Here is a 27,900-nt window from a genome sequence, read left to right on the forward strand (position 1 = left end):
CTGGTTGCTAACCCAATTTTGTATGGTTTAAAAATATGACTTTTTTGTTCTAGTTTTTCTTATTTGTCAGACTTGTCTCTGACTACTCTATTGCCAAGTGTGGTTTGTTTTCACAATTATACTGTATAAATAGTAGTACATTAAGAGGAAAACCATTGCAGCTGTAACTGGTTCTATTATGACTTGTTCTATACCTTTTAAATTTTGCAACCGTGTAGCAGGTTTGACTTGATTAATAAGGAGGGGTCCCTATTGAGGCTCTGTAGAGTATATACCGATTTTAAGATCATCCCTGCAGCTCTAAAGTATTAGAGCTTTAGCCCCAATGCACAATGCACCTAAATTGACCACACAGAATGTGTGTTCAGGTGACCAAATGCTTGTCTGTTTTGCTAATCCAGCCAGAGGTAAAGCTCTGACTTGGCCAAGTATGTCTTCTGAATTTGAAGGCAGTTTAAAGAGTGAGGAAGAGCAACAAAATTCCTCCAGCAAAGAGCAGTTGAAAAAAATAGTATCTGTGAAGTAGCTGAAAGATCCTCAGAAATTTGTGAAACACTGGCGTCCACCATACTGACTAGGATTGGGTATGTCATCAAAAATAAAGGTGAACACACAAAGTATTGAAAAAGTGATATACACTCCCAGTCAAAAGTTTTAGAACACCCCAATTATTATTTTGTTTTATTGGAAATTATGCATGGTAATGTTGCATTGTACTCTGAAATGAAACCATAGAATAAATAAATAAATGAACTCTGTTGCAGAAGTTCCCATAAGTGTGTGGCACTTGTAGGTTGCTTAGCTTTCACTCTTCTGTCCAGTTCATGCCAAATCGGCTCTACGGGGTTTAAGTCTGGAGACTGAGCTGCCCACTCCATGTTTTCGAGCTTACCATCTAGTTATTTTTTTGGAAGGTAGTTCTGGCCTTATGTTTTGGGTCATTATCTTGCTGTAGGATGAACCCCTGACTAACTAAGCACACACCAGAGGGTACTGCATGGCACTGCAGAATGCTGTGCTACTCGTTTTGGTTCAGGTTACCTCTCACTCTGTACAAGTCACTGACCCTGGATCCAGCGAAACAGCCCCAGACCATCACACTTCCTCCTCCATGTTTGACAGTTGATGTCACACACTGAGGAACCATCCTTTCGCCTACTCGACAGCGTACAAAAATCCTGCGTGACAAACCAAAGATTTCAATTTTTGATTCATCAATCCATAATATCTTCTTCAGTAGTCCATTGGCGGTATTTCATGGCCCGGGCAAGCCTCTTTTTCTTTTTCTGACATTTTAGCAATGGCTTTCTTGCTGCAACTTGACCTGTCAAACCTACAACTTGAAGTCTTCTCTTCACAGTTGAAACTGAGACTTGCTTACTATAACCACTATCAAGCTGTGTTTGACGCTGTTGTCACATGAGCCACCTATAATGCAAGCTGTTGACCGTCAGAAACTTGACTTTTGATTCTGTCGTGGCTTTGGGTCTTCCAGACTTCTTCCTGTCAGAGTTTCTCCCAGTTTCTGAGTGCATTTTGATGGTGAAGAAAACTGTACTCATTGACACTTTGACTTTCTTCGCAATTTCTCTGTAGGAAAGACCCACATTTTAAAGTGTTATGATGGTGTACCTCTCTTCTATTGTTCATTGCCTTTTCCTCACCATTTTTATAACAACACACTACTTTCTGTAGTACAATACTGTTCAAATAAAGCTCTCGAATGTATGGTACCACAGTGTGTTCCAAAACTATTTTTATGCATACAGTGGGGGTTGTAAGTAATCAAGAAAAGTTTGGACACCTGTAGGAATTGGTAGCACCAACTTTCAAGGCTTGATCAACCTCCATTGCTGCAGAACAGCTTTAAGTTGTTAACCCATTTCCTTTTCCTTGAAAAAGGCCTTTTTGTATAATTCTGAAATGTACAATATTTTTTTAGTTTTGGGTAACCTTACCTTTTTTTTTTTTTTTTTTAAAGCTCTGGTAGTTCACCACTTACCTTTGTATCATTTCAAGCTATTCATTGGACTTGAACTAATTGAATTTCAATAAAAACTGGAAAAATTGGGGTGTTCTAAACTTTTTGACCAGTAGTGTACATGGACCTCAGTTCTAACTTTTGTTGCAATGAATTTCTTCTCTGAGGCCTGTAGTTTTAACATAGTAAACCAAAGTTGTTAGTTTTTAATTTTATATAAGAACAAATACCCTGCTATTACCTTGTTACAGTGTCCAAGCTTGTTCCACTGCTGTTCAATGATGATGATTCTTGTTCTCTCTCTCCAGCCCTGCATCCTTCAAGGCCTCCACGAACCTCTGCTTCCATTTGTGTTTTGGAATATTGACTAACTGATACTTCATGATCTCCAGACAGGCTTAGCAGATGGTCTAAAGAGTTCACATTTTTCAGAAGGCCGGGCACCATCTTAAAGGAATCAGCCTGACAGATACGGACACAAAGACCAAAATATTGACACAGTATACTAAATCAGTTAACTACAATTGAAGCTTGTGTGTTCATCCATGTGTGGAGTCTAATTCGCCAGGAGAAATATGAAATCTGATGATTCAACAAAACATCCCAAAGGATGTCTTGTCAGACATCCTGAAACGGAGAAAACCAAGCTGATATGAACATTTGTAAAACTACAACAATCTAAAAATATCTTAATGATCAAATTCTTAATGATTCAAACCAAAATTGATAATTTTGTTTTTGAATGAACAATTTACCTTGTTAAGTCACTACCAATAGTTTCCACATTTATGGTAAATCACTAGCATTTGTAATATCCTCATCAAACTGGTACTATTAATAGCTGTACAACATTGGCTTGTGTAAAAACATCAAGCACAGAGGGAAATATTTAACTTAGATTTTCAACCACTATGTCAGAATATAAGCTAGTGATCTAGAAAAGAAGGAAAAGGACAACATACCCCACAGTACTCCAACAGCTTAATGATCTCTTCTTCATACACTGAATTAACTGCATACTGCTTCTCCAGCTCTGTCCAGTTCACTGCTTTACTCAGCACACCCTACAAATAAACATACACAAACACACGATCCATAGCATTTATGTAAGGCATTTTCTCACACAATATGAGCTGGTTGGAGGACAGACACAAGTGGAAGAGACAGATGGGGGAAGTAGAGGTATGGGGGCTAAGGAAGAGATATTGAGTGCAGTCAGCTGCAGTATCCAGAGTATATCTGAATGATGATTCAATTCATTCTTCATTCATAAAGCACTCTAATTTAGCTGCTGCAGCTGTACATTAATCAACTGAACTACCAAAATTGAGGTCAGGGTACAGCTAATGACACGAGAAGCAGGTAAGACCAGAACTGACCAAACTGCCAGCCACATAGTTGAGTGGACGACAATATGCAATATGAGTCAAGTTATGGCAATAAAGATCGTATTTTTAAACTACCTTTAATCAACTGAATGTCATTTTCACATTTCCTAAGAATGTATATTTCAAGTTTGACGTGTTTTAGTGCACGTAGAACTGAAACATAACCTGCTTTGGAACCAGTTAGGTGTTCAGCATAAGTTATCATGGTGATATACCCCAGTAATAAGTGAACTGTCATCACAGTACTGGAAACCCAGAGTAAAATATGAAGTTACTTTTATAACTTCAAATACTGCTCTGTAGTTCAGGCCTCTAAAGAGCTTGTTCAGTGACACACTTTCCAATCAATGGAAAAAAGAAATGAGGAGATGGTCTTTTCACACATTTTGTTGCTCTCTAGACACACTGGTGACATATGATCATGCTCAAAAACAATGGAAAAAATGAATTTTGCAAAATAGCTCAGGAACATTTAGAGATCGTGGAAACCATAAGACCAATTTAAAACAAAAAAAACAAGGACTGGGTGGGTTACTAAACTAAGCTGGTGTTTCCATCTGCTCATGTTCTACCAGGCAGTGATTGAGAGTCTGCTTAGGTATGGCATGAGTGCCTGGTATGGAAACCTCACTTTGCAGTCAAAATCAAAATTACAAAGACAAATCAACAGTGTGATGAAAATCATGGGGGTGAAGAATCATCAGCCCCTCAATGCACTGCATGAGCAATCTGTTCTGAGACAGGCTCGGAAGATACTGGCTGACCCCTCACATGTGCTCTATCCAGAATATGATCTGCTACCCTCTGGGAGGAGATACAGGGTACATAGGGGTTTGAAGAGATTTAAAAACTCCTCCCTGCCAAAAATCGGTAATGCTTTTAAATAGGGACGTCTGAGAATCACAATGGTGTTGTATGTTTGATAGTGTTTGTATTCGATGTGATGTATGGAATATGTATTATTTTTTTAAGGCACTTCAGCACAAGTCCAAGACAAATTTCCCTATGGGGACAATAAAGTATATCCTATCCTATCCTATCTTCTCTCCTGCTTTCTGTGCTCACAAATACCACATTTTAATATAGAGGAATTGTTGATAAGGCTGTTCTCATTTAAATGTTTTCTGTCCCTTTTCTGCTGTCAGTCATAAATGCAGAGAGTTCTCTTCCTGAAGAGGGTCTAAATAGCAGCAGCTCAATTGTATTAAAAGCTACAGACTCTGAAACAGCTCAATTGGAAGTTCTGAGGCGAAAAATAAAAAGAAACATTGTGGGGGACGTGAGACTTTCATTCATCTGGTGAAAGGGCACAATAGGAGAACCGTTAAAATGTGGCTGAGTGTTGTATATTTTTAATTTTTCAAAAAAACGATCTTATCTTGTTTGTATTTATGTTTCTTACTATGCGATAATTCAATGAATCAGGTTGAGTTTGGCTGATTACCTAGTGTACACAACTGCAGCGGGGAGTGGTTTACCTATGAGCTTTCACCCTTGCACCATAAAAGCCTGGCTCAGACCAAGACACGATGTCGGACAATTGAATAACTCTCAGTAAGTCAAACTCAGTCACTCTGAAGTTTGGTTTTGCTTTTAGCCTCTCACCAGTAGTCGTCTCTCTTGAGTACTGTCTGTCCCTTTCTGCCTTCTAGTTATGTACATCCACTTTTGTGAGGAGCGCATTCTGCCAACGCGCACCAGGGTGAGTTATGCCAATGACAAGCCGTGGTTCACACCCAGACTCAGACAGATTAGGAAGGAGAAAGAAGCAGCGTTCAGGAGCGGAGACAGAGACTGCTACAAGGAGGCTAAATACCGTTTTAGCAGGGAGCTGAGGAGAGCTAAGACTGTGTATTCAGAGAGACTCCAGCAGCAGTTCACTGCTAATGACTCTGCTTCTGTGTGGAGAGGACTGAGGCAGATCACCAACTACCGGCCTCAGGCTCCTAAAGGACAGGACGACAAAGCCCTTTGTCAGAGACTGTCCCAGCACTACGCCCGCTTTGACACCTCGTCAGCTGTGCCCAGCACCTCCCCTCCCCCCAGCACCTCCACTGCTGCCACTGTCACTTCATCAAAGGCAGACCCCCCCATCCCCCCATGCCTTTTCCCTCTGTAAGCAGGATGTGCAAAGACAATTCAGCAGATTGAACCCGCGCAAGGCCCCAGGTCCTGATGGTGTTTCTCCCTCCACTCTGAGACACTGCGCGGAGGAGCTGGCTCCTGTTTTCACGGACATTTTTAACACCTCTCTGGAGTCATGCCACATGCCGGACTGCTTCAAATCTTCCACCATTGTCCCCGTCCCCAAGAAGCCACGGATCACAGGACTCAACGACTACAGACCTGTGGCGCTCACCTCTGTAGTCATGAAGTCCTTTGAGCGCCTGGTCCTGTCCCACCTCAAGACCATCACCACCCCTCTCCTGGACCCACTGCAGTTCGCCTACAGAGCCAACAGGTCTGTGGACGACGCAGTCAACCTGGCCCTCCACTCCATCCTGCAGCATCTGGACTCCCCAGGAACCTATGCCAGGATCCTGTTTGTGGACTTCAGCTCTGCTTTCAACACCATCCGCCCTGCTCTGCTCCAGGACAAGCTGTCCCAGCTCAACGTGCCCGACTCCCTCTGCAGGTGGATCATCGACTTCCTGACGGACCGTAGGCAGCACGTGCGGCTGGGGAAGACTGTCTCGGACTCTGTGAGCATCAGCATCGGTTCCCCCCAGGGCTGTGTACTTTCCCCCCTGCTCTTCTCCCTGTACACCAACTGCTGCACCTCCAGCCACCAGTCTGTGAAGCTGCTGAAGTTCGCAGACGACACCACCCTCATCGGGCTCATCTCAGACGGTGATGAGTCCTTCTACAGGAGGGAGGTGGCCTGGCTGGTGTCCTGGTGCAGCCACAACAACCTGGACCTGAACGCCCAGAAGACAGTGGAGATGATCGTGGACTTTAGGAAAGTCACAGCCCCACCACCACCCCTCACCGACTCTCCCATCTCCACCGTGGACTCCTTCCGCTTCCTGGGCACCACCATCACCCGGGACCTCAAGTGGGAGCTGACCATCAGTTCCCTCCTCAAGAAGGCCCAGCAGAGGATGTTCTTCCTGCGGCAGCTGAGGAAACTCAAGCTGCCCGCCAAGATGTTGGTGCAGTTCTACACGGCCATCATCGAGTCCATCCTCACCTCCTCCATCACTGTGTGGTACGCTGGAGCCACCGTCAGGGACAGATTCAGACTGCAGCGCATTGTGCGCACTGCTGAGAAGGTGATCGGCTGCAGACTTCCATCTATGAAGGATCTGTACGTCTCGAGGACCCGGAGGCGTGCAGGTCGGATCATTGCCGACCCCTCTCACCCTGGACACAGACTGTTCACCCCCCTCCCCTCAGGCAGGAGACTAAGGTCCATCCGGACCAGAACCTCCCGCTACATGAACAGCTTCTTCCCCTCTGCCATCAGACTGATGAACACTAGATGACTCTACCTCACACACACATGTGCCTATGTTCAGCAGCTCAGCACCGACTCATCAACAATTACCACTATTTTTGCACTACAATATTTGCACTACGTGGTGGCCCCCACCACCTGCTGCTACTGGTCACTTTATTCACTTAGTCACTTTTTTGTTGTACAGTGTACTTAGATGTTAGTTTTTATTATAGTAATGTTAGCTTTTATTGTAGTATTTACTTTATCTTTATTTTTATCTCTACTATTTGTTAAATGTTTAATGTAGCAGCATTGCACCGAGTCAAATTCCTCGTTTGTGAACCTCATGAACAATGGCAATAAAACTCATTCTGATTCTGATTCTGATGTCACGTCCCTGTAACCTGTAGACATTTTCTTGTGTACATTTTGTAAAAAATTCTATCGTAAATAATTTATTGTGTTTAAAGTATCGGTTCGCTGTGTTTTGTCATCTCACATTTGAGCCTCTGACCCGCTACGTAACAAATGTATCTCATCAAGTTGGAGCTTGACTACATACTGTCACATCTTTCATCAACTAGTAAGGAAGAAAAATATTTATACCTCTACAACAAAGTTTGGACATGACACCAAAACCTACGTCAGCTGGAACAGTGTTACCGTGGTGAATACACTCGAGGCAGTTGACCAGGACAAACATGGAATCAAAGGGATGGGCTTTGGCCAGTTAGTCACTGCCAGGGACGCCATCTGGACACAAATGCAGACAAGAGATTGCAAAATTATAAAACATTTTCAAATTTCAAGCAAGCTGGTAGGAAATATGTGCCTCTGGGATGGCAAGCACATCAATTAGTCATGTAGTGCATAACTGTTTGACTATGCCGTATTAATCTGATAAAAATAAATTTTAAGTGAAAACTGTTTCAATATACAAAATGACAGAACGTTTGCCATTCTGGTGACTCACATATCCTCCCATGGAGATGCCAGTCATTCCAAGTGGCCAGTATCCGTCTCTCTCCAGCCAACGGAGAAGAACTGTTGACTCCAGAATCAAAGCCCCTCCCATCACAAATAGGTCTGAAACATTCTTTAGACTGGAGCGCCTACAATACTCAAGAAACATCAATGTTTATTTCACAACGGATTAATCCCAGCTTTGAAGAAACAGTCCACTAAAAATCTCTGATGACTCCTGCAGCATAATACTCTGCTGAGCTCTAATTTTCAGCATGTTCAAGAAATTCAAAATAACACCTCATTAAATCTCTAAATTGTTATTTTGCTATTTTTATGTACTCTGCAGCCCAACATTTTTATATCTGGAATGGAAAGGGGACCCTCCTTTTGTTAGCCTTCCTAAGGATTTCTACCACATTTTTTTCACCCAATCCAAGACTTGCCGTTTTTAGCAGGGAGCCTTTTTTTTTTTTTTTATATATACAGTTGAGGCTTTAGTGATAGTGTATTATCCTGTGTGTATTTTAAAGCCTCTTGAGGCAAATGTGTTACATTGGGCTATGGAAGTAATTTCACTTCAGCTATTTCCAGTATAGAACACACTGAGTGGACCAGCAGCGGAAAAGTCAGTAATGCAGGCATTGTGACTTTTTTTTTTTCTTGCTCTAATTCTAGATTTATATTGGGATCCATTGCAACTACTGTGAATCTAGAGGTGCGACTGCAGTGTAAGCTTTACAGTTTCATTTATGTCTTTATTTTTGCATTTGATTCTGTCCATTCTTGGACTCATTTTTTTCCACTTTTTACAACCACTAAAAAGGCAGTGTGTTAAACTTCAATGTTTCTGGTAACCACTGACATGTCCGTCACAAAAAAACGTCCAAAACTGCTAAGTACAGGCTTTTGTCCACAGTCACAGTGGTGAACAAATTAACATAAACATAGTTTCCAGAAGTAGAATGGGAGGCAGAGCCTTCAGGTATCAGACTTCTCTGTTGTAGAATAAGCTTACGGTTAGGATCTCTCTGATCTGCAGTCGCTGGTCTCACCAACCTCTAAAATGTTCATTGTTCTCTTATGCGCTCCATGTGCTTTCTTGCCATCTCCACCCCACCTCCGTCATCCCCATTTTCACCCCAACTAGTTGAGCCAGATGGCCGCCCTCCCTGAGCCTTACTATGTAAAGTGTTACGAGATGACATGTTGTATGTGAATTGGTGCTACATAATTAAAACTGAACTGAATCAAATTGGCTTTAATGTTGTGAATCTAGTGTATCCAATAAACATGACCTATCAAAAAAGTATACTTTTGTTATATGCATCCACACAAAAAGGGTTGTAATTATTGATTAATTCAATGATCAAATGTCTTTTAAACTGTTTTCTCAACATATTATGTAGTCCTGAAAATAGCAAAAGGTGGCATTTACAGTTTCTAAGACTCCATGGTGCTTTCATCAACTAGTTCATTTTAACAGTTAAATCCATCACTTTCAGTGCTGAGTTACCATGATGGTGTGTGTAAAGCTTCTGTTTTACAATGGAAAAGTCCCTTTTATTTACTTCTATCTGAATCAATTCTCAAATGAACAGTCAGTCAATCAGGTCACTAGCACTTGCAGAAGTGTTAACTTACAATTGGTCTTTGGGCTTACGATAGCCATGTAAAGCATCCGTCAAGGAACAATAAAATATTCACAGGCAATATGCATCTGACAAAGACAAGAAGAAGAAGCCACAGATACATGACCAGAATATGGAATTCAGATATTGGCCAGAACAGATTTCTATTTCTTGTAGGCAGCCCCATGTGTGTGCCTGCTGCAAGCAACATGCTTATTTTATCAAGCTACACTTACTGTCAAATTATCATATTTCCAACAAATTAGCAGAGTTTACCTGTAAGCCAACTAGATATTCAAGTTGTTGGCCTAAAAATTATTGAATATGTGCCCCTTTGATTTTACATGAGTTTCAAAGGTGTACTAATAAGCTTGTCAAATTAGCAGTACAAAATTGTCCAGTAGTTCTGTTGTAAGGTCTGTAAAAAACCGACAGTGCATCCAAAAACAGGACTATTGGCTGGCATATTGTTTGACTTTTTAAAATATTTTTCTTTGTGTATAACATTAAGACTACAAATATATTATAGAAAATTGTGCTAAAACTAGACATATAGTGAAAGACAGGCATTCACCATGCAGAAAGAGTTAAGGGAAATTTAACATCTTGGGAGATGAAGGATTTAGGGTCCTATTTTCATTTTTACACAATGACTAGAGCTCTGAGAGTTTGGTACATTTTTGTGACCTTAAAATTATACTATGCATTCTTGTGTGGTATTTTAGTGACCAGAACACATCATTCACATGTGATAGGAGACGTGCAAACAGGTAGCAGGTTTGAAATTTTGGTCAAAACTGTCTCTTAAATTTAAACTATAGATAGACATCATGCACAGGCAGAATAAAATAGCAAGTGACCTGGTTCTGCAGTAGTGTTCACTATCCCTGCCACCATTACATATTCCACAGCTAGTGTGGATTTTCTTCAATTAAAAGCTAATATCAAAGCCTTTCAGCAAGAAGTAGAGAAAAGGGTCAATAGATCGGATAGGTTGTACTACTTTAAAAGGTTCAGCAGAAGATAGCCACAAGAACTGTTGTAAAGTTGCCAATATATGGCTATTAATCATGACTTAGCAGTGGCGAAAGGTCTCCTTCACTAACACTTCAGAAATTACTACAATAACATGACGTGATAGCACTTCAAGCATAGTATTCTTCAGTTGCAATTAATGGTGCACCATATTTAAGGAAATCGTCTGCCAGCAGTTGACAGTAGCCATTGTGGATTTGATGCTGAAAGCCGAACTGAATCTCCAGCTCTTATAATGTAACATACTTGTAATGACATCCCTTGAGTGTTGAAGTACAAAGTACCTAACACATATCACAAAAAGTGATTCTGGTTTGTCCTTAAATAAGATATGTAAATAGATTCAAGTAATCATACTGACCTAAAAGGGGTCATCAAAATATATTTGGTGTTATGTATTATTTTTGCCATAAGTATACAAGTTAAATTAAATAAAAAAACAACAAAAAAAACACCATCCTTCTCTGCCTGCAGATCTGTGGTGATGTGTGTTCAGGTCGTGCTGACCTGAACTATCCAGACAACATGATTTCCTGAAGCACCTTTCCATTTGTTGAGTTGTCAATTAACAAAAACAACAACAAACAAACAAACAAAAAACATAAAAAATAGAAGCACATGTTAATGGAATACTGAAGGATATAATAAGGGTTCTCCAGAAGCAGTGAAGCCATTCCTGCCTCTTTGATCATGGGCCTGGCCATCAGGGTCCGGCGACGCCAGAAAAACTACACAAGTCATAAATACATAAAAACCAAGTCACCATCACAGTGATCATTCATGGGTTCAACTGCTAGAGCCACCAAATCACGATAGTATGTGTGTATTTATATTGACATCATTATTCATATAAAAATACATACTGATAGAGAAGACTTTCAACACAAGGAACAAGATCAAAATCTGAATATCAACTGTAATACTCATGACTGTATCTCATTCAGCATGATCTGGTTTAAATGGGGTGTCCATTCATATTCAAGTACTGTTGACGCTAAAGGCTCAAGAAACTTACATGGTCTCCAGTCCCAGCTAAGTGGATGCATACTGGTCTGTTCCTCTGCCACTTCTTGGGAACTATAAACTGGAACCTGAAACAACACACACTTTAAGGACTCACATTATGAGTGGTACGACTTGTAAATTATGCTTCTGTGAGAAAGCTAAAGATAAAAGTAACAATCTAGTAATAGTAGTAGTGACTAGTAGTAACTGGCTATGAACACAGCTGAAGCTGCTCTGCCTCACTGTGATGGGTATAATTGCTACTTCTTACTGCTTTAGCGACTGCAGTGGTTCAGTATATGCTGCTATGGATATGTCGAGCTGCACCACTATTTGAACCTGCACTGCTTCTATGACAGATGCCTTAACACACCACAGCAGTTCAGCAGCTTCAATACAGCACAAAATACACACAACCACTAAATACATTCAGTTTTAAATCCATTAAAAATGAATATGCAACAGCCAGAATCATAACAGCAAAGTGAAGCCATGGTTACAGACACAATAACAGTGACAGCGATGTCATTCCATGGCTGCAGTTGTAATTGCAGCTTCAGTGTGTCTCAATAAGGAATGACAGCAGGATAGATGTCATGAACCAGCTCCCCTGGTTATCTTTCTAACGGCAATGGTACGGACTTGTGTCTGAGTGGCCACAGCTATGGTCACCAGGTTTCAAGTTCGATACCTGAAACCTGGTGACCATAGCTGATCCAACTATTTCAGACAGACAGAGAGAGAGAGAGAGAGAGAGACAGACAGACAGACAGACAGACAGACAGAGATCTCTCTCTCTCTCTCTCTCACATATATATATATAAAAGGTGAAAAGTGAACAGGATGTTGAACAGAATTTGCAGGATTGATTTACTGTTTAGTCTATTGTTTAAGGTTCAGCAGGCGGACAGCCTATGGGAAGAAGCTCCTCCTCATCCTCTCTGCATTTGCCTTCAGGCAGCGGTAATGCTACCCTGACAGCAGCAGAGAGAACAGTCTGTGACTGGGCTGGGGCAGGTAGGCTTACTTGCAATCTTCCCTACCTTTAAACTGCATCATTTGTTGTAAATATCCCTTACATGTGCAGAACTGTACAATCTCTAGCAACTACATGAAAGTTCCGACAGCCTTCAGCAATTACACTTGTAATTTCTTAAAAAACTGTTTACAATAGCTCACTGTATTTATCAAAGCATTTTTGCAGCACCTCTTTCAATGTTTCTACTCACTGCATTAATATTTGACTAAAATGCTTTGTTGTTAACTGCATTCTATTTATTGTTGCAACTTGTTGTTCAGGTTTTTGTAATTGCGATTTTCATAAGCTTGTACTTCACTAGAAAGAGAACGATCCTCCCATTACAGTTGTAGTATATATGACCATGTTAACTACCTGGCTTTAACAGCTTCTGGTGGCAGGATTCCAGGAACTAAGTGTTCCAGAGGAGACATAAAGAACCCATCATGGACCTTACAGTCAGTGAGATCCTCTGTCTGGACACAAAGGCAAAAAAAAAACAAAACAAAGAAACATTAGATTCTAAAAAAATATCTACAGTACTAATGACCAAAGAAGAGGGAGCACCTTGTTTATGTAAACTGGATAGTCCATAGGTACCAGAGATTTGCACTTCTCTCTGTCTCCAATGATCTTACGAAACTCAAAGATTCTGTAAAACACAAGAAGGAAGAATCAGTTTTATATCAGAACAGACCCAACTATTTCACAGACAGACAGACAGACAGACAGACAGACAGACAGACAATCGCCCAGATAGCTCAACTGGTTGAGCTATAAAATAGGGGCTATTGTCCCCGACGCAGGAATCATGGCTTGATTCCGGCTCATGGCCCTTTGCTGCATGTCCTTCCCTGACTCTTGTCCCCACATTTCCTGTCTACAATAAAGGCTAAAAAAGTCCAAAGAATAAATAAATAAATCAAAGGGGTCAAATAGCACAATATATATAAATATATAACAATATATATCTAAAAGGCGAAGGGTGAACAGGATATTGAACAGAATTTGCAGGTTTGATTGTTTGTTTAGCCTGTTGTTTAAGGTTCAGCAGGCGGACAGCCTATGGGAAGAAGCTCCTCCTCATCCTCTCTGCGTTTGCCTTCAGGCAGCGGTAATGCCGCCTTGACAGCAGCAGAGAGAACAGTCTGTGACTGGGCTGGGGCAGGTGGGCTCACTTGCAATCTTCCCTATCTTTAACCTGCATCATTTGTTGTAAATGTCCTGCAGGTTGGGGAGGGTGGTTCTGATGGTGTGGTCAGCCGAGTGGACCACCCTCCTCACGGCCAAGAAGTCCTGCTAGGTGCTGCTGCCCATCCAGGTGGTCATACTCCCAGCCAACACACTCTTAATGGTGTAAGTGTAAAAGTTCCTGAGCACCTTGAGAGGGAGCTTAAAGTCCCTCAGGCATGAAAGGTGGTAGAGATGCTGTTGAGCTTTCTTCACCAAGATGTTGATGTGACAGGACCACATCAGGTCCTGCGTGATGGTAACACTCAGGTACTTGAAGCTCTCCACCTCTGTCCCGCTGATCCTCAGTGGGTGGTATGTCCTCTGCTGCTTCTTGCTGTAATCCACAATCAGCTCCTTGGTCTTGCTGATGTTCAGGAGGAGCCTGTTGTCTCTGCACCAGTCCTCCAGGTGGGTGATCTCCGTCAAATAGTCCTCTTCACTGTTGTTGGAGATGAGACCCACCACTGCTGTGTCATCAGCAAACTTAATGATGGTGTTAGAGACTGATGTGGACAAACAGTCATGAGTGTACAGTGAGTACAGCAGAGGGCTCAGCACACACCCCTGGGGGGCACCGATGTTCACGATGGTTGAAGGGGACAGGCGTTTTCCCACTCAAACCACCTGTGGTCTGCTGGTCAAAAAGCTGCAGACCCACCTGCACAGGGAAGGGGTGAGACTCTCCAGCTTAGTGACCAGTCTGGAGGGGACTATGGTGTTGAATGGTGAACTGAAGTCCGCAAAGAGCATTCACACATAATTCCTATTCCTAGTGTTCAGGTGGGCCAGGGCTGTATGTCACAGGTGACTGATGGCATCATCTGCAGATCTATTTGGTCAGTATGTAAATTGTAGGGGGTCCAGGAAGGCAGGTAGGGAGGAGGTGATGAAGTTTCATTTCATCACCACAGAGGAAAGGGCACTGGGCTGGTAGTCAATCAGACGGCCGGGCTTGCCTTTCTTGGGGACAGGAACGATGACAGACTGCTTAAAGCACCTGGGGATGATGCACTGGGAGAGCGAGAAGTTGAATATTTCCGTGAACACCGGTGAAAGCTGGTTGGCACAGGTTTTAAGGACACTGCCTGATATACCGTCAGGTCCTGCAGCTTTGTTACTATTCATGTGTTGAAACATCAGCTTCACGTCATGCTCCATCACAGTGCGCATGTCCTCCTCTCTGCCGGGCACGATGCACGCCTCTCAACTGGGAGCCTTGAAGCGTGCAAAAAAGTTGTTCAATTCGTCGGCCAGAGAGATGTCAGCACTCACCATAGGCATCTGTGTTGCTTTGTAGTTCATCATAGTTCTTATAGAGTATGTTTGGTTCAATTCTGTCCACACAATTACATTCGGATCTAATAGTCTTTGACAGAATTTTTTAATCTTCTTTCTTTAGTTAGTTTGGTTAGATCAATCAACACAATGTAACACTGTTCTCTTACAGCTGCCATGTGTAAAAACATCATGTTAACACTTTTCTTTTTTCTCCATAACAATTTTGACTGCAACATCAGAAATGTGGATGCATTATCCTCCATGCCATACCTGTACACATACTACCAGTCAAAAGTTTTAGAACTTTCTGTATCATTATTACTAAACCCCAATTTTTCTTTCCTTACAACACACTGTGTGTAAGGTGTGCTGGAACACACTGTGGGACCATACCTTCGAGAGCATTATTTGAACAGTATTGTACTGTAGAAAGTAATGTGTTGCTACAAAAATGGTGAGGAAAAGGAATTTAACAATAGAAGAGAGACAAACCATCATAACAATTAAAAATGTGGGTCTTTCCTACAGAGAAATTGCGAAGAAAGTCAAGGTGTGATTGAGTACAGTTTTCTTCACCATCAAAAGGCACTCAGAAACTAGGGGAAACTCTGACAGGAAGAGGCTTGGAAGACCCAAAGCCGCAACATAATCAGAAGGCAAGTTTCTGAGAGTCAGCAGTTTGCGTGATAAGCGGCTCACGTGACAGCTTCAAGCACAGCTCATTAATGAGCTAGTGAGCAAGTCTCAGTTTCAACTGTGAAGAGAAGACTTCAAGTTGAAGGTTTGACAGGTCAAGTTTCAGGCAAGACAGCCATTGCTAAGATGTCAGAATAAGAAAAAGAGGCTTGCCTGGACCATGAAACACCATCACTGGACTACTGAAAACTGGAAGAAGGCATTATGGACTGATGAATCAAAATTTGAAATTTTCGTTTCATCACACAGGACTTTTGTACGCCGTCGAGTAGGAGAAAGGATGGTTCCTCAGTGTGTGACATCAACTGTCAAACATGGAGGAGGAAGTGTGATGGTCTGGGGCTGTTTTGCTGGACTTGACTTGACTAGCCCAGAGTGAGAGGCACCCTGAACCAAAACGGCGACCACAGCATTCTGCATGCAGCACCCTCTGGTATGCGCCTAGTTGGTCAGGGGTTCATCCTTCAGCAAGATAACGACCCAAAACAGGAACAAACAAGGTCTTCACAATCTAGTCATACTTCTGACACACAGGTAGGCCTCATGACAAATCTGCAAATAGAACATCTGGAGTACAAGGACTGCAAAATGTAAACTCCACCCATCCTGGTCGTGGAAATCCAGAGTCCTATTGTGTGGAACATACCATTTTCATTTGCAATATTTTGATTACATGTTTTTAATTATCATGTGTAATAAAATTTTTTCAAAATCATTGCCAGCATTGCTTTGTATTGTCAGTAATGTATTGTACTTACAGTTGTGCTCGTAAGTTTACATACCCTGACAAAATTTGTGAAATATTTGTTTTGACGAAATATGTTTGATCATGGAAAACTTTTCTTTCATTTAGGGTTAGTGGTCAGACAAAGTTATTTATTATCACGAAATTGTATTTGCGCTGATCATTCATGTTTTCATGAAAGAATGGAACATATTTTACAAATTCTGCCAGGGCATGTAAACTTATGCGCACAACTGTATATCTTAATTTTTTTCTATTGAGCACTGCATTTCTTACATATCATTTTGTTTTCTCAGAACATCTGGAAAAATAATTTTCTTCAGGATAAATTAAGTTTTACCTTACTCTTTCTTACCTTAAAAATAGCAGATTTAGCACTTCAGCAAAAATTGCAGACATGATGTATGAAAAGCGATAGCAAAAAAATTACTATTGTTGTTTGTATGGCCCATAAATCCAAAAAGTGTGTGCAGCGATGTCAAGACAGTAAGAGAGCAGTACCTGCAAGTAGTAAGCCAAAACTACCCTGCTGTGGATGATACCTTGCTCTGAATTGCATTATACTCCTTAACACCAATGACACAGTATAGCGTAAAGTTAATCAAAAACATGACAGTATGTACTCATGTCCATATATTCATTTTTATATTACTGAGCAGGAGCAAAGTAAACATGTATTCTTTAAGTAATTTTACCAATAAAAGTCTGATTAATATTGGCCCTGGGAGGCCAAGATGTAATGGATCTATCAGACGCCCAAGGACCTCTGAGGGATCCTCTATCTTGATTTTACAGACAAGCCTGACATTTTTTGCTGTTTTCTATTCCATTCTGCTCTCCTTCTTCCATACCTCTTGAGGTCTTCAGGCTTTCCCCATCCCCCAATGAAGAGTTTGGTGAGGAGCAGTCTTCTGTAAAATACATCCAGTCGACTCACAGCCATGGACCAGCCCCCAGCATCTACAGAAAGTGACACGTGCTTCAAGTGAAGAAAATAATTTTCATAACATAGAAGTTAAAAGTCAGACTCTTGTATGTCCTTGCTCAATGCATATTACCTTCCCAATGCAATAGCTGAAATCAAGCTAGAACAACAACAAGCTAAAAAGAGATCAAAAACATTTTTTATAGGTATGAGGTTTCCATCCAGTTCATCACAAACAGTTCAGTATGAGATTGGGCTCAGGATAAGACTACTTCTGTTCTGTACACCACGTGATCAAAACAATGACAGATATCTATTAATGTCGACACAGAGGGATCAACATTCCTGGAATGGGTTCCACCTAAAATGTTTGGCAGTGTGCCAGTTTTTTTTGTCTATTTATAAAATGTTAACAACGTTAGCTTTGAAAGCTGGGCAAATTATATTTAAAAGTGCAAACTCACATTACATGTTGGAATGAATCTTTCTACAGTCAGAAGCTGTGACCTCTGTGGTCACACAAAGGACAAGTAAAGCAACTCCATGCAGAAAGATCCCGGGAAAGCCGGGACATGAACCGGGGATCTTCTAGCTGCAAGGCGAAGGTGCTAACCACCACGCCACTGCACAGCCCCCTGGGGAAACCAATTCAATTTTATTTTATTTATATGCCACTTGACATAGTCGGAAGAAGACATTACACATTTTGAACTGAGAACCCAACAATTCAAACATTCCTTTGGATTTCCTATGAACAAACAGCAAATCAAAGAACTGGTGGGGACTCCCGCAGGGCCAAACTTATTCACCCAACACCAGTGAACACCCAGGCAATGGACATTGAGATAGTGACATCTTAATAAGTACCTGAATATCACCTAAACAATAAACTGGACTGGTCGGATACCACTTATGAATACTTTTGGACAAATTTGTTCAATATAGACAAAATCTTTGCAACATTAATACTTCTCCATTAGTATTTCTACTCATAAAAGAATCTGTGCAATGCTTTTAATATGTGCAGCATTGTTATTTCCACATCCAGAAATTTAAACAATCTGAACAGTGCTATTTAGTTTATCTTAATTTTCTACTGCTATTTCTTAGATGTTTACACGATCCCCTTTGCTGCTGTAACAATACAAATTTCTCCACTGTGGAACTAAGACAGGCTTATGGCATCGTATTGTATGATATGAAAAACGCAGCGATGATAATGGGTGACCAATTACAAATATGAACAGATCTAATGAGCATATTATAATACTAGAAAAATACAAGGATTTTAAACATACAATATAAAATAAAAACAACACCGCTGCAGCACCGAAAGCAGGGAGGGAAAGCTGCAAAAAATTGCATATTGTGTGAATGTCAGGCTGATTGATGTCACTACGAAATTATTAGGGCACAAGCAGATCTGACTGTTATTAAACTGTATATTCTAAGAAGTGAATGTGTGGCTTAGATTTATTCTTTATTTACTTATTTATTTTGAACATGTAATTTAAAAACATTCAATGAATGATTCACAAAAACAACTAAAACAGTACATCATGCTTCTCATATAAGGAGAATGAGAGGAAAACAAAACTTCAACATGTTCGAAAGGGAGTGGGAAGAAGTTAAAACTTATTTAATCCCACCCCTAAATTCATTCACTCATTCCAATCAGTTCCATGAAAAATATTCAATGAAAAACAAATTCACCACCAATAATATCGCTTAGGCAAAAGACAGTTAACTTCAACACTATACATCAATTAATCGTTTGCAAATTGATACTACTGTGCCCCCTAGTGGTCATTATGCTCATCTTCACTATACCTTCCAGAAATTTTTTGCTTGTATTTATATTTAAACTGGTTGATGTTTGAACATTGTTTCAGTTCCATCTCAAGTTTATTCCACAGCCGTATCCCATTTATTGTAGGACTAAAACTTTTCATTGTTGTTCTATGTTTTGATACCCTAAAATTTAATTCTTCTCGTAATTTATAACCACCAACACGTTCTTGAAATTTACTCTGTAATTGGCATGGTAACAATTTTTTCCTTGCTCTGAATTAAAAGTATGCAGCTTGAAATTCCACAATGTCATAAAATTTCATAATTTTTGATTTTAAATATAATAAATTTGTGTGTTCAAGAAAATTAACCTTATGTATTAATCGGACAGCTCTTTTTTAGAGTATGAATATTGGTTTTAACGTGCTTCTGTATGTACTGCCCCATACCATAGTGCAATAATTTAAATAAGGTAAGATCAGAGAACAAAACAAGATATGTAAGGTTTTGCTATTTAAAATGTGTTTTGCTTTTGCAATCACTGAAATGCTTCGAGATATTTTTGTAGAGATATATTTAATATGAGGTTTCCAAGTAATTCTATCATCAATAATGACTCCAAGGAATTTAATTTCATGAACCCTCTCTATATCTACACCCTCTATCTGGACAGTTTCTTGAACATTAGCTTCACAATTACCAAATATTATAATTTTGCTTTTATTTAGATTTAATGATAACTTATTTTGCCGGAACCACTTGTTGATATTCATTAATTCTGAAGTGACAGATTGTAACAAATGCTCTAAATTGTCCCCTGATGCAAATATATTTGTATCATCTGCAAATAAGATAAATCTGAGTATTTGAGAAGTTTTACAAATGTCATTAATATAGATATTGAACAGATTTGGGTCTAGCACAGAACCTTGACAAAGACCACACACAATGTCCAAACATCTGGACTGATAATTGCCCATTTCCACACATTGTTTTCTGTTTTTTAGATAACTGTTCACCCACTACACCTCTAATCCCATACTGTTCTAATTTATTAATTAGTATGTCATGATTTATTGTGTGGAATGCTTTACTCAGGTCAATATATAATCCTATTGCATGTTTCTTGTTATGTATTGCATTAGTTATTTCCTCAATTATATCAAAAAGAGCATGTGATGTTGAGTGGTTGTTCCTAAAACTATATTGATTATAAGAGAGTAATTTATTTTGTTCAATGAAGCTATCTAATCTAGAATTGAAAACCTTCTCTAAAATTTTCGAAAAATGAGATAAAAGTGAGACAGGTCTATAGTTAGTAAAATGGTGTTTGTCTCCCGCCTTGTACAAAGGAATCACTTTTGCTACTTTTATATTATCAGGAAATTGGCCAGTTTGTAAGGACAAATTACAAATATGTGTTAAAGGTTTAGAGATGCCTTCGATTAAACTTTTTAAGGTTTTCACATCTATGTCATCATGGTCTTTAGATGTTTTATTTTTACACTCCTTAACAATATCTAATATTTCCTTTTCATCAACAGGCTTAAGAAACATGGTCATAGGATTTATTTCTATTAAATTACAATTATAGTTCTCCACGTTGGTAAATTTCGCAGCAAGGTTAGGTCCAACATCCATAAAGAATTTATTAAATGTATTAACTACCTCTTCCATATTATCTATAGTTTTATTTCCTACTTTAAAATGTTGTGAATAATTAATCAATTAATTAATTAATGCTCCTAGGAGTTTCAGTAGAAAGCCAATCTTCCAGGTCACTGCTGTTGTTTTTAAAGACTTTTTAAGCGTAGTGCCAGTGGCATGCAGGCCCTTACACCTTGGATTACTCGTGCCCGTGTTAACGACTGTGTGGAGTCTATTGTATGCTGTGGGAGTTTGCTGTAGCGCCGAAGCTAGCGAGGCTAGTGCTAGTTAGCACTAGCTTCGCCACACTGGACAATGGATTACGCTAGGATCCTGTGGATCACAGTGCCACTGCTGCACTTTATGGACTATTTTTTCTGCCAACCAAGTGGATATAGCCTTCGGGACACACCGCGGATTACATATTCCAGAGATTTGCTTCTGCAGGTGCTGTTGCAGTCCGACCAAGTTGTCTTCACTGAGGAGCTATCAGAGGTGATACAGCGTAAACATGTACCTGGACATTCAGACACGTCACACCAAAAAAAGAAGGTAACACGGAGGGGGAAGAAAAAGGCAGGAGTTAGAGCCAGACTGAAGCGTGGAAAGGTGAAACATCAGACTCTTCCTTCAGTCATTTTAGCCAACGTACGCTCACTACCCAACAAGACTGATGAATTGTAAGCCAACGTCAATCACATGTATGAATATCGGACTGCATCAATTCTAGCATTTATCGAGACATGGTTAAATAAAAACGACAGTAATGACGCCCTGCACATAGATGGTTTTGGCTCACCCTTAAGACTTGACAGAGATTCTACACTCATTAAAAAGCATCATGGAGGGGGGGTGGGGGGTCTGTATCTTTACCAGCGCACATTATTGCACATCTGTTGTGGTCAGGGAAAAGTTGTGCAACTCCGACATTGAACTGCTGGCCATTTCCCTCCGCCCGTTCCACCTCCCACAGGAATTTCCACAACTTTTCATAATTCTGGTTTACACCCCAAAGCAAAAAGCTGCTGCTGCTGCCACTGAACATGTCAAGAACAGTCTGAAAAGGTTAGAATCAATTTCTCCAGATGCTCCCAAATTTCTTGTGGGTGATTTTAACCACTGTTCAATCGACAAATCCCTTAAAGGATTTGAAAAGTGTATTGACTGTACCACACGATTTGGCAAAACAGACAAATGCTATGGTTCTATTCCCAATGCATACAGAGCGGTTTCCCTCCCTCCCCTCGGCTTTGCAGACCATAATAGCATTTCGTTTGCCCCAGCTTACCTACGTCAGATAAAATAGTTAAGACCATTAAACAATGGACCCCAAGCAGTATTGACAGACACAGGGCTGTTTTGAAACCACCGACTGGAATTGTTTACTGGCCTCTAGGGCTGGGCGATAAATCGATTTCATCGATTAATTCGACTTTGTACTTAATGTCGACTTGTTTTAATGAAAATCGATTTTCTCATCAACATCCGCCACCAACGCCTGCCTGCTGGGCTCCCGTAGTTCAGAGTGCGTACCCCCCCATGTTTTATACACAAACAACATGGCGGTGAGCGGTGCAGATCTAAAGGCACGTATCCACTAGATGCGATTTTCCCGCACGGCAACGCACCGCATCTGAAAATCCCACGGACGGCGGGCGGTCACTAGCGGACCACAACATTGTCACATGACAGCGCTGTGAAAAAATCTGAGATTTTTTTTAGGCCATGTCACCCAACCCTAATAATATATGTAGTACTCATCTGTACACATATCATTAAGTTAAAATCAGCAGTCACTCAATCTTATTGGCCAGCAACCAACGGAAACACCTGTGAGTCAAAGTGCTGAGCATTTTAGCATAGGTTTTTGGAGCAGCAAGCAGGAGCTCACAGTGCCCAGCAGAGAGAAGCAGAGCAATAAATCACAGCAACCTGCACGAGACTATCACTGATCTGTGATGTAACACAGCATGCACATGGGGAAACGAGCCTTGAAATTCAACAGAGGCCCTGCACTCTCCGGCTCTTCATGTTTGAGAGAGAGTGACAGAGGTGGGCTAGCATAAGCACAGCCCAGCTTACTGCACACAATGCAAATTATTTATAACCAAGTCAAACCATCTGCTTTCACATTTTGACTCAAAATGTTATCTGTTAAGCATGGCTTTTTGCCCAACTCACACGCTGACCTGCATACCAAAACCACACACACACACACACACACACACACACACACACACACACACACACACACACACACACACACACACACACACACACACACACACACACACACACACACACACACACACACACACACACACACACACACACACACACACACACACACACACACCTCCTAAATGTCAGGCATACCAGTGCAACCAAATAAAATGTTGAGTCACAACAGATGCCTTTTTAGATGCATGTGATTACAGCAAGCACATCAGCTCCGGACAGTTCTCACATTACTACAGCTAGCTTCACAAAAAAGCATATCTTGGTTTGGTGAACTATAGCAAAACTAATATTTACCCACCTGTCAAGCAGAAACAGAATAATGTCCCATTCCATCTTCAGGCCTGTCAACTTCCAGAGTTCAGTCCACTGGGATTTAGGTATAGGCCTCTCATTGGCCGCTAATATCTGGTTTCTTTTTCCTTCCCTGTCTCGATCTACGCATTACTGTTTTCTTTGTGATGTGAAACAATAACAACCTCCAAGTAGCAATCTATCACATTGAAAATTCTAAGTTTTGCAAAATTTGTGAAACATTTTGCTATCAGTGGACAACCCACCTACTACCTAAGCCACAACTGTCCACTGTAGGTTGGCAAAACAGATTCCGCATTGCACAACCCTTGCTTTATCAAAACCGTTTTCTTATATATAACCATATTATATTCTCCTCCTGTATAATTCGAGTCCATCTTTCCTTTTTCAAATTAAGTACATTAGCGTTAGCCAGATTTACTTTCTGAATAATTTCGCTCACTTTCCATCGTCCTCCTTTCCCCTATCCCCCATCCCCCCACCCTGCAAAGTACAGCAAACTCTTGTGTACAAAAGTGAAATCTACAGCTTACTAACGCTCTGTCTTGAGCTGCCAGGACTTTCACAATTCAGCACATTTACTAGGACAACCACTTTCCTTCTTTCATTGTATTTGCCTTATTTTTATCATTTAGAGACCATAATAAAATTAAGCAAGGATTTGAAATACGACCAATTACATATCCTTTTCTTGCTGAGAGGAGTTAAGAAAACACAGTATGTGACAATTTCATACTGAAAAGGTCCAAAGCATTCGCCGCACTCTCGCTATAAATGTGCACATCAATATTATAACATTGTGGCACAGAGAGCAACATGTTTAGTTGGCAAGATGAGGACTGATGAGTCATTCCATCTCAAATCATCATATTTTCAAAGAATCTCTCCTCAGCTATGTCTGATTTATCACTTTCTGAGATAAAGTGTTTTTAATTTTTTTCTAGTAATTTAATCTATGTAACTTCAGCGTGTTTTTTGTGCATTAAATGTAAGGTTATGTTGGAACTACAATATGTCAGAAACTATTAAAGATAAAAGTGCCATTACATGTCAACTCAGCAAGATTAGGGGGGGCATCTCAGAATCTGTTGAAATTTTGTAGGAATGATCTTTGGCATCTAAAACTGACATCTGCCAATTTTATAGCTGAAATTCCAACATTATCATAATTTTTCAGCCAGTGGAAATGTTCAATAAATCACTTGCGAGTCGGAAATTGAACGAGATGCAACTTTCAGATATCCATACCTCTTGAAGTATATGTCTTAGAGTGTGCAAATTCTGGCAATCAAGACTCACTGTTTTGCTTAAGACCTCTCAAATTCAGGATTTGTTCAAAAATGTCAAATAATTGGATGGATTTTCAATTTTTTTTAAATATATCTGGAATACATACAATCTATTTGATCAATGTTATTGGGAGAATACTGTCTGAATGACATTACCAATGCTTAGAAAGCTTTCACATGCCAGTAAAACTCAGAGTTATGACCAATCAAAGTTGACACAGGTAAAAAAGTAATTCCCAACGGCCAGATGGACATTTGAATCATGGGTAGGTTGATGAAATTTAGAATAGTAAGAGATCAAAATATCATTTACTTGTGTGTCAAGTTTCAATGCCCTTCCATAATGCCTTTGTGCTAATTTTTTTTTTTTATTATAAATTTAAGCAAGGAATTCAACTCACTGATTGACTAACAAAGCAACTTCAGGCCTTCATTGAGAAAGATTTGAAAATCACACCAAGGTACTTATTAACTCATGTACGCAGTAAGGCCAGAAGAGATTTTTTTTAAAAAAGAGGCCAGTTCATTTGTTGCTACACAGGAATTTTTCATGACTCATAAAAGGCTTGAGTCGTTGCAGGATCCAGTGTGTACTGCCAACTTGTGGGAGTTGTTCTGGATGGCAGCACAGGACAATAATAACTGGAACCCAGCAAATGTCCTGATGAGAATCATGCCACTTGAATGATGGATATGGGATGCATGAACTCCATTTGTATGTCTTCATGTTCCTGATCAGTTTCAGATGTCAACCCTAGCCACCACTTTCCATCGTAAATGCAGGCTACATGGATGGACCTTTGGAGCTGAGGCTTCCACTGCGCTTGAGGACAACAATACTTCAGTTTGCCCAGACACTGCTGATCTTCGGCCATCATCCATCTCGGATGAAACAGTGGTTGTCTCTTGGGCCTAGGATCGTCTGTGCATGCTTGGATAGCACTTTAAACATTTCTGTATTCTTTGCTACATCTTCCTTGGAAACAGAGAAGATTGTGATGGTCTTGATGATTTTTGACATCAATTGAATAGTTGCAGTGGGGTAATATGCTGCATTACTTCAGCAATGGTGCACTGCCCAATCCAACAATTACAAAAAATCCTGCAACCTCCTTCACCATGAGACCGATTTCAAGTTGAAAACAAGGTGAAATGCCTTTGCAACGAGCCACAGAAAAGCAATGCGATAGGCTTGGTGGCACTGTGACACGTCTGACAGCAAGGGCTAGAGTGTCATTACAAATCAGATACTAAATTAAACTCTAGGGAAAACACTTAAAAAAAATATGGAAGGGGCATCTGAAAGTGGCAGCTTGTTCAATTTCCAACAAGCAAATGATTTATTGAAAATTTTTATTGGGTGAAGAATTATGGAAATGCTGTAATTTCAGCTTTAAAAATGGCAGATGTCAGTTTCAGATGCCAAAGACCATTCCTCCAAAGTTTCAACAGATTCCGAGGTGGTCAAGCAACCACCTTCACTGAGTGGACACAGAGTAACCCAAAAGCCTAAAGGTTTCACTGTTATTTCTCATCGTGTCATTGATTTCCGGAATATTGGACAAGTCCATCAAATAGTCTCTGAAGATGGGTGAGTTAAGTTCAACTGTGAAAAAAATTGAAGCCGTCATGTCCCATCTTTGGGCACATAAATAATAGATATTGAAAAGTTGAGGATTCAGAAGTCAGTGAGTGCATTTTTCTGAATCGTGTACTTGGATGTCACGATCCCCCCTACCCCCACCCACACACGCAGACAGACACATGCACGCACACGCGCACTTTTAATATAAAGTGCTTGGTCACAAAAATGAAAAAAAAAAATAATTTTTTAATAAGTGATTGAGCAAGTATGACAAGTTGTACAACAAAAACAAAAATATTGCCACTTGGCCTAATCCAAGGAGAACAGAGTTCTGGAATTTTTAAAGGTTTCCCCAAGTACAACTATGAAAAAAAAAATTCTTTTGGCCTTTTTTATTACAGTGCACAGTGGAGCAAGAGACAGAAAACGTGTGGAGAAGAGTGGGGGAAAGACATGCAGTAAATGGCCATGGGTCGAACTCGAACCATGACCACTGCATAGGGGACTAGAGCCCCTGTTTATGGGTCATCCGCTCAACCTGTTGCACAACAACAGGTTGACCAGTTTGGAGAACATCAGCATAATACAAACACAATTACATACATGGATCTATTTAAATAGTGAATTTTTTTCGAGTAGAGAATTTACATGCCTTGACATATTTAATCATCATCTGATCTGCTTATGTGAGCAAGACTGAAGTGGTAAATTCAATCTCATGATAATTGTGGAAACTGTTTCATAGGATTCAAATGGATTCTCTTGATTTGTGTTCCATTAGTAATAACCTTGGCCTTCAAGACCAATGTCATGAATTCCTGAAGAATTTACCTTAAAGCATCCCTTCCAATACGTAGGTCAATGTGCTAAGCTGAATGTCTGAAGTGACTAAATACTACATTATATGTCTGTATTCAAAGTGTAACCCTGTCACACCTGCTCAATCAGTTATAAAAGTTCAATGAAAATAACTTTTTCATTTTTCTGATCAAGTATTTTGTATTAAGATTAATATCTATATGTTTTTCTTCATATTAGTGTGATGTGCAACTACACATGGTTCAGAAATATTACTAGTTGACTTTTGCAACATTATTTTATTGGTAATGTTTGCTGGGGTAGGACTTTTCTTGACAGCTGCAAAAAGAAAAGCACTTGTTCAATATTTCAAATTCTGAATCAATGGCATGTTGAGAAATTATATTCTTTAAGTAATTCCTGGCATGTTGCCTTTAAAACGTACCCTCAAATTTCAATGTGCAAATCAGCATGCTGAAAGTGAGTCAAGAGGCAATTTATTTTTTAAAAGATGTCTTGGAAAGTACCTGATACTTCAATCTAAAATTTCACAGAAACCAATTTAAATGTCCATACTTAATGATTTTTTTTTTAAAAATTCAAGCAAATCAGAGACAATCAAGCAGAAAGCACCTGATCTTTTGAGACGGAATAACCATAATGTAATTTAGCTACTGTGGCAGTAGTCTTACCAACAAGTACACACCAAGTTACACATATGCACAGGATTACTAAAATACGGTACCTCTAATAAGCTCACATTTAGATGAACACAGTTAATCTACTGACATGACTGTAATGTTTGTACAGTGGAACGACTTCACTTTTGAATGTGCATAGTGAAGGACTATTTAATTTTGGACCCAGTGCAACTTACAGCACTCCTAAACATATTTTACA

The 27,900-nt window shown here is 40.1% G+C and overlaps 1 protein-coding gene across 6 annotated transcripts in view; it reads right to left on the bottom strand.

Annotated features, from left to right (window-relative positions):
• Positions 1-27,900, bottom strand: part of abhd18 (abhydrolase domain containing 18) — a 50,600-nt gene that overhangs the window by 19,886 nt on the left and 2,814 nt on the right. For 5 of the 6 annotated variants that reach the window (XM_055016333.1, XM_055016337.1, XM_055016334.1 and 2 more), the window contains 10 exons: positions 17,264-17,372; positions 13,028-13,112; positions 12,836-12,936; positions 11,453-11,528; positions 11,079-11,165; positions 9,416-9,441; positions 7,782-7,920; positions 7,472-7,561; positions 2,944-3,045; positions 2,223-2,443 (listed from right to left, as the gene is read on the bottom strand). In XM_055016333.1, the coding sequence (XP_054872308.1) occupies positions 2,223-2,443; positions 2,944-3,045; positions 7,472-7,561; positions 7,782-7,920; positions 9,416-9,441; positions 11,079-11,165; positions 11,453-11,528; positions 12,836-12,936; positions 13,028-13,112; positions 17,264-17,355 (1,019 nt within the window). In that variant the 5' untranslated portion in view covers positions 17,356-17,372. Of the gene's footprint in view, positions 1-26; positions 1,179-2,222; positions 2,444-2,943; positions 3,046-7,471; positions 7,562-7,781; positions 7,921-9,415; positions 9,442-11,078; positions 11,166-11,452; positions 11,529-12,835; positions 12,937-13,027; positions 13,113-17,263; positions 17,373-27,900 lie in introns of those variants that run through there. The other variant, XM_055016335.1, reaches the window with a different exon arrangement.

The sequence above is a fragment of the Amphiprion ocellaris genome, chromosome 13 (assembly GCF_022539595.1).
Source record: "Amphiprion ocellaris isolate individual 3 ecotype Okinawa chromosome 13, ASM2253959v1, whole genome shotgun sequence".
Lineage (NCBI taxonomy): Eukaryota > Metazoa > Chordata > Actinopteri > Pomacentridae > Amphiprion > Amphiprion ocellaris.